Source organism: Pagrus pagrus, assembly GCF_965226575.1.
Source record: "Pagrus pagrus genome assembly, chromosome: 12".
NCBI lineage: Eukaryota > Metazoa > Chordata > Actinopteri > Spariformes > Sparidae > Pagrus > Pagrus pagrus.
In genome coordinates, this window is record NC_140196.1 from 2,904,362 (window position 1) to 2,918,704 (window position 14,343).

The 14,343-nt window shown below is 46.8% G+C and overlaps 1 protein-coding gene and 1 pseudogene across 2 annotated transcripts; both read left to right on the forward strand.

The window, feature by feature from the left end:
* Positions 1–1,107: 1,107 nt before the first annotated feature.
* LOC311266024 lies at positions 1,108–11,028 on the forward strand (annotated as a pseudogene). Its single transcript has 4 exons — positions 1,108–2,934; positions 7,077–7,229; positions 8,127–8,265; positions 9,335–11,028. The product of its transcript is annotated as an uncharacterized misc_RNA (transcript).
* On the forward strand, positions 4,230–6,207 carry LOC311266449 (tripartite motif-containing protein 16-like). Its single transcript, XM_084368819.1, has one exon. It carries the CDS (start codon positions 4,298–4,300, stop codon positions 5,720–5,722), a length of 1,425 nt encoding a protein of 474 aa, XP_084224945.1. The 5' UTR covers positions 4,230–4,297; the 3' UTR covers positions 5,723–6,207.
* Positions 11,029–14,343: the final 3,315 nt, after the last annotated feature.

Genomic DNA, 14,343 nt, shown 5'->3' on the forward strand with positions numbered 1-14,343 from the left:
AATCTTCAGTGTTTGACACTTTTTAAGAGCGATTCTTCTCTAATTTCAGTTTCTGCTGCCAGTTGTACAGTTCAGCTTCACCACAGTGTGTTTCTGTGTGAATAACTGTATTGACACTCATCATTAAAGGGGACATATTATGTAAAACTCACTTTTCCTTTGCTTTAGTACCATATTTGCGTATCCGGGGTGCCTCCCCACCCCTTCAGCGTGAGTTTCGACAACTGTTTTGTACCTGCCGGAGTCAGGAATTGAGTCTCTAAACGAGCCATTTGGATTTCACCCGGATTGTTACGTAACAGTCCGGGTGATTTGAACACTCCTGCCCTCGCGCTGGGTATCTCCTCCTACACTACGCCAGCTCCCGAACGAGGATCCGCCATTTTGTCGTTCTCGCTTCACTTGTACGCGACAGCCTGACCGCTACCATGTACAACCCGAAAGCCGAGCACTGCTGCTCTGTCGTCGGATGCACGGATCCTCCTGTTTCGCCTCCTGACCAACGAGGATATCAGAGCTAAGTGGTTACATTTCATTTATCAGGGAAACGTCCCAGCTTCAGTGAGCAGAAGCGTTATGGTCTGTGCCAGTCACTTCACACCGGACTGTTTCTGAGCTAGTTAATTAGCTCACCGGCCAATCCTAGCTCAATCCTTCAGTTTTTTCAACTAAAGCATGTTATTATCATTACATGTAAACATCAAGGAACCATGTCAACAAGCAGAAATGAGCATAATATGTCACCGTTAAGACTGAACGTCACTGGTGTGGTCAGAACGTAACTGCTAACGTTGGCTCGCTGTGACAAAACTCAACATTTATGTATAAAAGTGTAGAAGTGGTCTGGTTTTTTTAACAGAGAAATGATGATATGATATGATCTCTGTTGTTAAACACACAGTGTCTCTCTCAGAACTCCTCGTCCTGGAGTGAACCACAGCTGGATCAGCCCTCCCTCTCCTTCCTGCTCTCAAACACAGCAGCTCCACTCTGTCACTATATCTCCTTGTTCCCTCCCCTTCAGAAACACGTGTTCAGATCAGAGCTCAGACTAGTTTCAGTTATCAGGAAGTGAAACTCAGACAGTCGTTGGCACTCGGAGGTGAAATGGCTCAGAGAGGACTTCAGCTGGACCGAGAAACTTTCTCTTGTTCCATCTGTTTGGATCTACTGAAGGATCCGGTGGCTATTCCCTGTGGACACAGCTACTGCATGAACTGTATTCAAAGCTACTGGGACAAAGAGGATGAGAAGAAAACCCACAGCTGCCCTCAGTGTAGGCAGAGCTTCACACCGAGGCCTGTCCTGTTGAAAAATACCATGTTAGCAGTTTTAGTGGAGGAGCTGAAGAAGACTGGACTCCAAGCTGCTCCTGCTGATCTCTGCTATGCTGGACCTGAAGATGTGGCCTGTGATGTCTGCACTGGGAGGAAACTGAGAGCTGTCAAGTCTTGTCAGGTCTGTATGATCTCTTACTGTGAGAAACACCTCCAGCCTCATTATGAAGCAGCTCCTTTAAAGAAACACAAGCTGGTGGACCCCTCCAAGAAGCTCCAGGAGAACATCTGCTCTCTTCATGATGAGGTGATGAAGATGTTCTGCCGTACTGATCAGCAGTGTATCTGTTATCTCTGCTCTGTGGACGAACATAAAGACCACAACACAGTGTCAGCTGCAGCAGAGAGGACTGAGAGGCAGAGAGAGCTGGAGGGGAGTCGACAAAACATCCAGCAGAGAATCCAGGACAGAGAGGAAGATGTGAAGGTGCTTCAACAGGAGGTGGAGGCCATCAATGGCTCTGCTGATAAAGCAGTGGAGCACAGCGAGAAGATCTTCACCGAGCTGATCCGTCTCATGGAGAAAAGACGCTCTGATGTGAAGCAGCAGGTCAGATCCCAGCAGGAAACTGAAGTGAGTCGAGTCAAAGAGCTTCAGGAGAAGCTGGAGCAGGAGATCACTGAGCTGAAGAGGAAAGACGCTGAGCTGAAGAAGCTCTCACACACAGAGGATCACAACCAGTTTCTACACAACTACCCCTCACTGTCAGCACTCAGTGAGTCTACACACTCATCCAGCATCAATATCCGTCCTCTGAGATACTTTGAGGATGTGACAGCAGCTGTGTCAGAGGTCAGAGACAAACTACAGGACGTCCTGAGAGACACATGGACAAACATCTCACTGACAGTGACTGAAGTGGATGTTTTACTGTCACCAGAGCCAATGACCAGAGCTGGACTCTTAAGATATTCACGTGAAATCACACTGGATCCAAACACAGCACACACAAAGATGATATTATATGAGGGGAACAGAAAAGTAACATCAGTGAGACAACAACAGTCTTATTCTAGTCACCCAGACAGATTCACTTCCTATGGTCAGGTCCTGAGTAGAGAGAGTCTGACTGGACGTTGTTACTGGGAGGTGGAGTGGGGAGACAGAGGAGTTGGCGTCGCAGTCGCATACAAGAATATCAGGAGAGCAGGGACCTCTGATGAATGTAGATTTGGAATTAATGACAAATCTTGGGCATTAAAATGTAACAAAAGCAGCTATGAAGTTTGGTACAACGATGTCCAAACTCCCGTCTCAGGTCCTCTGTCCTCCAGAGTTGGAGTGTACCTGGATCACAGTGCAGGTATTCTGTCCTTCTACAGCGTCTCTGAAACCATCACTCTCCTCCACAGAGTCCAGACCACATTCACTCAGCCTCTCTATGCTGGACTTGGGTTATCAAGTTATGAAACCACTGCTGAGTTCAGTAATCTCAAACAGACTGAAGACATTTAAGGACATTTTCTCACTTCAGAGATCACCTGTCAATCAAACATTTTGTCATCTGTTGTTGTGTAAATGTTTGAGTGTCTTTAGGTGGCGCTCCTTCCTGTGTCTGTTTAACCATGGAGGCTCTCACTGCTCATGATGACTTTTGTTCAGCTCAACTGACATTTGTCTGCATGAAGATATAAACTTGTCTGTGCTCTAAATGTGTGTTGAATATTTGTACTGATGTGTTTGCATGTTGTTGTTTCTCTTCCACTGCATGAGTCTAAAGAGAGAAAGCAGCAGAGCTTCATTTATCCTACATATTTAGTTCTCATCACTTTGTGCATGTTTAAATTCATCTATAATCACATTTACATTTATTTGTTTGGCAGAACAAAAGCTGTCGTTGTTCCAATCATCACACAAATTCAATAATATATGATGAAGATCATTTATTATTTTCTTGTACGTAGCTGAGATTCAAACAAACTGATTGTGTGGATGAAGTGAAATCATTGAACAAGAGTCATTGAACAGACTTTACTGATGGGACGTGTGAACAAACTGAAGCTTTACATGGTGAATAAACAAACACCAACAAAGTCTTTTCTTGTCGTCTTCATTCCAGGGTCTCACACAGAGCTGATGGAGAACATGTGACACTAATATGAGAGTATAACTGAGGCACTTTTCCTCCTCAAACACCACAAAGTTCACAGTTCCCGTGTGACCTGAATGCAGCATCAGTGTTACAGGCTGTGACTCCTGTGAACAAACTGACACAGTGTGATGTCACATATATTTAAATGTGTCTTTACTGATGTAGTTTGAAGCTGCCAAAGGCTCAGTGAAGTTTCTACATGTCTTCCTGCAGTGAACATCACAGCAGGTTAACAAGTGAACTGTGAAAACTGATGCAGGACACAAGAGGGCGCCGTCATCCTGCTAACCAGAGATGTAGTGGAGGTTAAAGCAGCTCCTCTCACTTTGTCTGCATGTTTTAATTCAGAACATGTTTTAGACTTATGGATAAGATTTATAATGAAAATGGTTGACTGTGTGAAGCTGCTGTAAGTCATCAGATATCAGATTTCTTCAGAGAAATAAAGTAAAAACATTTATTTTCTTTTTTGCTACAAACAGACTGGAGAGTTGTCATCAAACCCTCTGATTCAAAGAAATGTTCACCTTCTAAAAACTGAAGTTAGCAGCGTTTTTAACAGAGAAATGATCTCTGTTGTGAACAAGTGTTAAACACACAGTGTCTCTCTCAGACCTCCTCTTCCTGGAATGAACAACAGCTGGATCAGCCCTCCCCCTTCTTCCTGTTTTCAACAAAGCAGCTCCACTCTGTCACTATATCTCCTTGTTCCCTCCCCTTCAGATCTGTGGTTTGAAAATGGGTGTAGCCATGAAGGGCTGGCGAGCCTCATTCGCTGCAGAAGCTCATGTTGTTCAGATCAGAGCTCAGACTAGTTTCAGTTTTTAGAAAGTGAATCTCAGACAGTCGTCGACACTCGGAGGTGAAATGGCTCAACAAAACAATCAGCTGGACCGAGCAAAGTTCTGCTGTTCCATCTGTTTGTACCTACTGAAGGATCCGGTGACTATTCCCTGTGGACACAGCTACTGCATGAACTGTATTCAAAGCTACTGGGACACAGAGGATGAGAAGATAATCCACAGCTGCCCTCAGTGTAGGCAGAGCTTCACACCGAGGCCTGTCCTGGTGAAAAACATCATGTTAGCAGATTTAGTGGAGGAGCTGAAGAAGACTGGACTCCAAGCTGCTTCTGCTGATCTCTGCTCTGTGTACGGACATAAAGACCACGACACAGTGTCAGCTGCAGCAGAGAGGACTGAGAGGCAGAGAGAGCTGGAGGGGAGTCGACAAAACATCCAGCAGAGAATCCAGGACAGAGAGGAAGATGTGAAGGTGCTTCAACAGGAGGTGGAGGCCATCAATGGCTCTGCTGATAAAGCAGTGGAGCACAGTGAGAAGATCTTCACCGAGCTGATCCGTCTTATGGAGAAAAGACGCTCTGATGTTAAGCAGCGGGTCAGATCCAAGCAGGAAACTGAAGTGAGTCGAGTCAAAGAGCTTCAGGAGAAGCTGGAGCAGGAGATCACTGAGCTGAAGAGGAAAGACGCTGAGCTGAAGAAGCTCTCACACACAGAGGATCACAACCAGTTTCTACACAACTACCCCTCACTGTCAGCACTCAGTGAGTCTACACACTCATCCAGCATCAATATCCGTCCTCTGAGATACTTTGAGGATGTGACAGCAGCTGTGTCAGAGGTCAGAGACAAACTACAGGACGTCCTGAGAGAGACATGGACAAACATCTCACTGACAGTGACTGAAGTGGATGTTTTACTGTCAAACCCACAATCAGAGAACATGACCAGAGCTGGACTCTTAAGATATTCACATGAAATCACACTGGATCCAAACACAGCACACAGAAATCTGTTATTATCTGAGGGGAACAGAAAAGTAACATACATCAGTCAACCACAGTCTTATTCTAGTCATCCAGACAGATTCACTGCCTGGTCTCAGGTCCTGAGTAGAGAGAGTCTGACTGGACGTTGTTACTGGGAGGTGGAGTGGAGAGGGAGAGGAGGTTATGTAGCAGTCGCATACAAGAATATCAGCAGAGCAGATAGTGTGAGTGGATTTGGACGAAATGACAAATCTTGGTCATTATATTGTGTCAATAACAGTTATAAATTTTATCACAACAATGTCCAAACTCCCGTCTCAGGTCCTCGGTCCTCCAGAGTTGGAGTGTACCTGGATCACAGTGCAGGTATTCTGTCCTTCTACAGCGTCTCTGAAACCATCACTCTCCTCCACAGAGTCCAGACCACATTCACTCAGCCTCTCTATGCTGGAGTTTGGGTTTATTGTTCTGACACCACTGCTGAGTTCAGAAAACTCAAATAGACAGAAGTCATTTAAGGGTTCATGACCTCAGACAACACTGCTCATGATGACTTTTGTTCAGCTCAACTGACATTTGTCTGCATGAAGATATAAACTTGTCTGTGCTCTAAATGTGTGTTGAATATTTGTACTGATGTGTTTGCATGTTGTTGTTTCTCTTCCACTGCACGAGTCTAAAGAGAGAAAGCAGCAGAGCTTCATTTATCCTACATATTTAGTTCTCATCACTTTGTACATGTTTAAATTCATCTATAATCACATTTACATTTATTTGTTTGGCAGAACAAAAGCTGTTGTTGTTCCAATCATCACACAAATTCAATAATATATGAGGAAGATCATTTATTATTTTCTTGTACGTAGCTGAGATTCAAACAAACTGATTGTGTGGATGAAGTGAAATCATTGAACAAGAGTCATGAACAGACTTTACTGATGGGACGTGTGAACAAACTGAAGCTTTACATGGTGAATAAACAAACGCCAACAAAGTCTTTTCTTGTCGTCTTCATTCCAGGGTCTCACACAGAGCTGATGGAGAACATGTGACACTAATATGAGAGTATAACTGAGGCACTTTTCCTCCTCAAACACCACAACCACCAAAAATCATCAAATGAATAAATTATTCTTCACGTTTGGTTTCAAGTATTTCCATGTTGTTGAATCATAATTCTAGAAGTCAGAACTTAAAAAGCCTCAAATGTCACATTTCTAAATACTATTTACAACCTGAGAGCTGATGTGAAGAATATTTGTAAAGGTGAATCTCTTCTCTCCCATCGTTCCCGCGTGACCTGAATGCAGCATCGGCGTTACAGGCTGTGACTCCTGTGAACAAACTGACACAGTGTGATGTCACATATATTTAAATGTGTCTTTATGAAGTTATTATAACTAAGGTTCAGGAACTGGTTCAGGACTGGCTTTTCCTGCTGCTCGCAGCCTCCACTTCCACCTCCACTCCAGCCGGCACACACTTGCAGTGCACCGATGACTTCAGGCACGCCAATGATGTCACCGTGCAGCCTGCCGCAGCAGGCCTGCAATCTCCTCCAGCCCCTGCAGGGGGGGCAGGTTGTATCTCCCCCGTGCCTGCCCCCCATATGTCTCACCTGTCTCACCTCTTTTCCTCATTCCTCTCTTCCCTGTACCGCAATCATCCCTCGCACATGTATCCCTCCATCCCAGCATCCCTTCCTCTTCTCTTCCTTCTCCCATTCCCCCCACTAACGTAGCTCCTGCAGCTACCCCCAGTAACCCATTTCCAACAGCCGCCACCAACCGTGCCACCACGGGCCAGGGTTTGTCCAATGCAGACCTTTTCCAACTTCCTTCTTTTCTGTTCCCACAGTGCCCTCTACCAGCAGCCCCATCGCTCCACCCATCATCAACCCTACGACCACCGGTAACTTCACTCTGGCCTCCACCACCCCTCCCATCCGCCCCCCTTCAGCTGCACAACTCTCACCCATTTCAAGTTCCCTCAGGCAGCAGATCCTATCAGGTACATAAATTGACCTCGCCCAACTTTTCAGCTGTCCAATTGCCCCTCCGCCGCCCCCAGGAAGCTCCACACACCCTCCAGCACAGCACAGCCCAGCTCAGGCACCCCCCACCGTCACGTTCCAGGGATCCAGTGATTCACAGCAGTGGAGTTCACCTTCGCCTTCTCTCTTTACCGGGACACCATCTGCTCAGTCTTCCCGACTGCAGGGCCAATCTGGACGACTACCTCTCCACCATCTTGGACCTGGCTCTGTGGTTCAGAAGCACAGATTTTTACACATATCACTTTCTTTTTTCATCCCAAGCCACAGGACTGTTTCCATCAGTTTAACCATGGCACCTACTGTATTTGCGGCAAGACCCTCCCTCACATGCAACCTTTGCGGAGCTCCCTCATACCCAGCCACCTAATGTGTTGTCATATTTCAGAAAATACTCTGGAAAAAGAGGCTCATCATAGATCTCTGTTCCACCTATGGGACCACCACACTAAGCATCACCAGCCTCATCCCCAGCCCATTATTAAGCCCCCTCTGTTTCTCATCCCCACGTCACCATGCTGATCAAAGGCCTACGTAAAGCAGAGCCCCAGCCTCCACCGAAACGCTCACCCTTAACTACAGACCTCCTCACCCGTTGGATCCTAACACGCCGCTCAGGATACTTATCCCCATTCATCGACTCAACCCTTGAATCAATGTTCCTCCTGGCATTCTTCGGCTTCCTGCGATGCTCAGAATTCACTTCTACCACATCCACTCACGACCCCTCTCAACACGCAACCCTCTCAGACATCTCCATCCACTCCCAAGACACCCTCCGATTCAATCTCAAACAAAGCAAGGCCGACCAGTTTGGCCTCTCTCTCTTTACTCTAGCCACTTCTTCTGTATAGGAGCCGCAACTACCACACCCAGACAAGGAATTTCTGACCACACCATCAAAGTCCTCTGCCGCTGGTCCTCCCAAGCCTACAACAGCTACATCCACAGCAACCTCAGCGATATTCATCGAGCCCATTCCCGCATAGCCCAGTAATACCTTTTGGGGGATGATGAAGTCACGTCGACCAAGACGTGCATCCATCGAGATGTACCCCAACTCTGAGTCTCAACCTCCCTGGTTCCTAGACGGTCTAGCCACTCCGCAACTCAACTTAAACCCCCCTCTTAATCCAACAACCTCGACCCCCCCTTCTTTCATCCACCAACCTTGACCCCCCTTTCTTTCTTTATCCACCGACCTCAACTCCCTTTCTTTCTTTATCCACCGACCTCAACTCCCTTTCTTTCTTTATCCACCGACCTCAACTCCCTTTCTTTATCCACCAACCTCAACCCCCACTTCTTTCATCCACCGACCTCAACGTCAAACTATGGCGTGGTCTTGTTAGTGAAATTAAGTTATATAACTGAGGTTCAGGAACTGGACCACGCCACTCCACCCCGCTGAAGAAGCCATGCCGACCAAGACGTACATCCATCAAGAGGTACTCCCACTCTGAGTCTCAACCTCCCCGGTTCCTAGATGGTCAAGCCACTCTGCAACACAACTTGAACCCCCCTCTTCATCTACAAACCTCGAGCCCCCTTTCCTTTATCCACCAACCTCAGTGGAGTTACTACATTCCTTCCTGCAGTGAACATCACAGCAGGTTAACAATTAAACTGTGAAAACTGATGCACAACACAAGAGGGCGCTGTCATCCTGCTAACCAGAGATGCAGTGGAGGTTGAAGCAGTTCCACTCACTTTGTCTGCATGTTTTAGACTGATGGATAAGATTCAAAATGAAAATGGTTGATGGTGTGAAATTGCTGTAAGTCATCAGACATCAGATTGTTTTACAGAAATAAAGTGAAGAAACACATTTTCTTTTAGGTTCTACGAGACTGATTGGTTTTAGTTTTAGCTGGACTCTGCTCTTATTTTAAGGACAGTGATCTTTGAAAATGGGTGTAACCATGAGGTGCAAGAGCTGACAAGCCCCATTCACTGCAGAAACACCTGTTGTTTAGATCAGAGCCCAAAATAGTTTTGAGCTCTGATCTAAAGACGGCTATCTATAAAAAGAAGTGAAACTCAGACAGTTGTGGCGACTCAGAGGTGAAATGGAGCAGCAAAGCAATCAGCTGGACCAAGCAAAATTCTGTTGTTCCATCTGTTTGGATCTACTGAAGGATCCGGTGACTATTCCCTGTGGACACAGCTACTGCATGAACTGTATTCAAAGCTACTGGGACACAGAGGATGAGAAGAAAACCCACAGCTGCCCTCAGTGTAGGCAGAGCTTCACACCGAGGCCTGTCCTGGTGAAAAACACAATGTTAGCAGATTTAGTGGAGGAGCTGAAGAAGACTGGACTCCAAGCTGCTCCTGCTGATCTCTGCTATGCTGGACCTGAAGATGTGGCCTGTGATGTCTGCACTGGGAGGAAACTGAAGGCTGTCAAGTCCTGTTTTTTCTGTTTGGTCTCTTACTGTGAAAAACATCTTCAGCCTCACTTTGATGTGGCTCAATTCAAGAAACACAAGCTGGTGGAGCCGTCAGAGACGCTCCAGGAGAACATCTGCTCTCGTCATGATGAGGTGATGAAGATGTTCTGCCGTACTGATCAGCAGTGTATCTGTTATCTCTGCTCTGTGGACGAACATAAAGGCCACGACACAGTGTCAGCTGCAGCAGAGAGGACTGAGAGGCAGAGAGAGCTGGAGGGGAGTCGACAAAACATCCAGCAGAGAATCCAGGACAGAGAGGAAGATGTGAAGGTGCTTCAACAGGAGGTGGAGGCCATCAATGGCTCTGCTGATAAAGCAGTGGAGCACAGTGAGAAGATCTTCAGCCAGCTGATCAGTCTCATGGAGAAAAGATGCTCTGATGTGAAGCAGCAGGTCAGATCCCAGCAGGAAACTGAAGTGAGTCGAGTCAAAGAGCTTCAGGAGAAGCTGGAGCAGGAGATCACTGAGCTGAAGAGGAAAGACGCTGAGCTGAAGAAGCTCTCACACACAGAGGATCACAACCAGTTTCTACACAACTGCCCCTCACTGTCAGCACTCAGTGAGTCTACACACTCATCCAGCATCAATATCCGTCCTCTGAGATACTTTGAGGATGTGACAGCAGCTGTGTCAGAGGTCAGAGACAAACTACAGGACGTCCTGAGAGAGACATGGACAAACATCTCACTGACAGTGACTCAAGTGGATGTTTTACTGTCAAAGCCACAACCAGAGCCTGAGACCAGAGCTGGACTCTTAAGATATTCCCGTGAAATCACACTGGATCCAAACACAGCAAACACACAGCTGTTATTATCTGAGGGGAACAGAAAAGTAACATTCATGAGTGAAGAACAGTCTTATTCTAGTCACCCAGACAGATTCACTTACTGTTGTCAGGTCCTGAGTAGAGAGAGTCTGACTGGACGTTGTTACTGGGAGGTGGAGAGGGAGAGGAGTTTATGTAGTAGCAGTCGCATACAAGAATATCAGAAGAGCAGGGAGTGAATGTTTGTTTGGACGAAATGACAAATCTTGGTCCTTTGATTGTGTCGATGACAGTTATAACTTTTATCACAAGTTTTATCACAACAATGTCCAAACTCCCGTCTCAGGTCCTCGGTCCTCCAGAGTTGGAGTGTACCTGGATCACAGTGCAGGTATTCTGTCCTTCTACAGCGTCTCGGAAACCATCACTCTCCTCCACAGAGTCCAGACCACATTCACTCAGCCTCTCTATGCTGGACTTCGGGTTGATTATGATTATGGTGACTCTGCTGAGTTCAGTAAACTCAAATAGAAATTTGAGGTTGGAGGTTAAAGCTGCTCCTCTCACTTTGTCTGCATGTTTTAGTTCAGAACACGTTTTAGACTGATGGATCAGATTTAAAATGAAAATGGTTGATGGTGTGAAACTGCTGTAAGTAATTAGACATCAGATTTTTAAGAGAAATAAAGTGAAGAAAATATATTTTCTTTCAGGTTTTAAGAGACCGATTGATTTTATGTAGTTTAAGTTTGTTTCAGCTGGACTCAGTAATCTTCAGTGTTTGACACTTTTTAATAGTCAATTTTCTCTAATTTCAGTTTCTGCTGCCAGTTGTACAGTTCAGCTTCACTACAGTGTGTTTCTGTGTGTATTGACACTCATCATTAAGACTTAACGTCACTGGTGTGATCAGAACGTAACTGTAGATGTGTAGATTTCCCAGATTCATCCAGTCATCATGACAACTGGCTATTGACTCAATGTTCTGGACATCATATGGTTTTGAGTCCTGTTCAAACATCTTGAGCCATCTGGTTTCTGTAGGCAACATTTTCCTTCTGAGTTTATATGGAAGTTTATTTTTGGTGCTTTGCCAACAAACCTGTTGGATGAGTTGTCTTTTAGTGGGGAGGTGTTCTGGACTGAGATCAGAGATTCTCCAAGGTCCTGATGTGAACAGAGATTTCTCCAGATCAGGTCACAGGTCATCAGTAGTGACTACAGGGAGATGGAATCGCCTGCTAGGCATTGCTGCCGGTCGCACCTCCTCCGGTGCCCGCGGGTCAGCTGTAGGGTCATCAGCCAGGAACCACCAATCACCAACGTTTCGCTCCTCTAATCCTGGAACATCTCCTGGTGGCGGAGCAGTGACAGGGACGTCTCCCTGCGGGTGTTGTTGGGGTTAGTTGTTCTTTCCCCAGCACTTGTCCTTCCTCTTTAACCAGAGCCAAAAGCTTCCTTTCTCAGCCTCCTCTGCCAGCTCTTTGGTTGCCTTCTTCAGGTTCCCTCCTTTTACTCCTGCGTCCCTCAGAAGGCGTGTGGTTGACTGCCCCACATAGCCTCGGCATCCAACCTCCACTGGATAGATGGTGGTCTTCCAGCCAGCCATCTGGCACTCAGCAGCCAACTCTGAGTACTTGGCCTTTTTCCGCTCATAGGCAGCCTCGATCCCCTCCTCCGCTGGTACCGTGAGCTCAATGAGGAGCAGGGATTTTGCTTTAGAGGACCACGCCACTATGTCCGGGCGGAGCGATGTAGCAGTGATCTCGACCGGGAAACGGAGCTGCCTGTCGAGGTCGACTCTCATGTTCCACTCCTGGTTAGGGGGGAATGGCCTAGGTGTTTCTTTTGGCCTGGTGTCTCTTCTCCCCCCACCTTCCGTGACGAAGCCGATGAAGCTGTGGTTCTCTGCAGGTGGTACCCCTCTGCTGCCCTGTCGACGGCCCTCCAACACCTCTGCTAGCTTCCTCAGGACCTGGTCATGGCGCCACCTGTAGCGTCCCTGGGAGAGCGCGATCTTACAGCCTGACAGGATGTGCTGGAGGTTTGCATTAGGGGTGTTGCAGAGTGTGCAGCATTCCTCGCTCCCGAACCACTGGTGAAGGTTCCGAGGACAGGGAAGTGTGTCATATGTTGCACGAACGAGGAAGCTGAGCCTTGCCTGCGGGATCTTCCAAAGGTCTGTCCAACTGATGTTTCGGTTGATGACTCCTTCCCAGGTTGTCCAGCTTCCTTGTCGGCCCTGTGACACAGCCTTGATCTTATAGCGCTCTTCCTCCATCCTCGTCACCTCCGCCACCACCATCTCCTTCCTCTCTTTGCGGTTGGCCTTGGACCAGAACCGTGGTGCTTCTCCCCACCCTAGGCCTGCCCTTCCTGCCTGGACTCTGCCGACAGTCTCTTGGTGTTGCAGGCGACTGATGGCTCTGTCGACCTCAGTTTGGGCATCCCACTTCCGGCCTGTCGGAATCTTGATGTTTGCATTCCTTACAGCCTGGTCGGTGGACTCTCTTAACTCTAGAACGAGCCTGGTCTTTTCCTGCTTGTAACCCAAACTGATGGATTGAAGCGGAAGTTGGAGGGTGTTCCTTCTGAACAGGCCCGATTCAGAGAGGCATCGTGGCAGCCCCAACCACTTTCTGATGAATGAGTTGGCCTTTCCATCCATCTTACTTGTGGTGGATGAGGGGATCTCACTCATTTTCAGCGGCCACATCACTCTCCTGTAGAGTGTGAACTGGTAGCACCAGACTTTGTACTTGCCTGGGAGTTGGCTTTGGTCGATCTTTGCCAGGCCTTCTGAGAGCTGTTTCAACACAACACTGCAGTTCCCTGCTCAGCTGGTTGTGTGTCTTCAGGGAGTCGACACCATCAGTCGGCTTTCTGTGTTTTCTGTTTGACTGAAAATGTCCAATTTCCATACATTTTGTTTCCCCCTGTTCAGTGACTCCCACTTCACCTTTGGTTTTTGGGTCCGATCCTTCTGGTCGTCCATCATTGTGACAGAATCAGTGGCTGTGTGTTTTATTCCCACCGCCTCCTTTTAGACACCGAGGGACCAGTTTGCTTCGACCCTTCAGTGCTTTGTTAGTGTCCCAGCCTGCGACCCCTTCAGGTCCTTCAGCTCTGGTTTTCTGGGGAAACGTGACAAACGGCACCAACATCCCCGAGCCGGCCGCCGGGCCCTTCGCTTAGGTTGAGCGCCACAAACAACAAACACCAGCAGCTGTCTCATGTATTTCTCATGACGTTGGATCTTTAACATGTCCACAGATTTCATTTAAAAACAGAGAACATAAACTTTATTTATACTTCTGACACATTATCTTGTGTCTCCACAGTGTCGGTCCGTCAGCTGGAACAGTTCATCAGTTTGACTCTTTGTCCGGACGTCACTTATTTATTTCTCAGCTACATTTTTTATTAAGAGTATTTGGTTTCCTTTTTTGTGAATATGAACATACAATACATTTTTATTCCAACAATAATTTCTGTCTTTGTTGAAGTTGAATTTGTTCTGTGAACATTTACTCTGAGCAAAAAGGCCACGAGACGTCAGCATCAGAGAAACTCCTGAACTTGATGAGGTTTAAATGACAGAATGAATCCAGGTCAAATGTTAATCATTAAACGTGAGAACATTATATTCCAGCGGCTTCAATGTTTTATGACAGGCTGGTTTGATAACTCCCTGTTGAAGGTCCACTGTTTTTATGAGCAGGAAAATAAAACTGAACTCAATCTGAGGAAGAGTTAGAGAACTATGGAGCCGTCAGCAAAGCCTGAGGAGCCAAGAAACATTTCACAACTAAAAACTTGTTCTCAAATGTGGAGCAGGTTTTAACT

Coding starts and splice junctions, on each gene's coding strand:
- LOC311266449 (XM_084368819.1), top strand. CDS start 4,298: ATGGCTCAACAAAACAATCAGCTGGACCGAGCAAAGTTCTGCTGTTCC.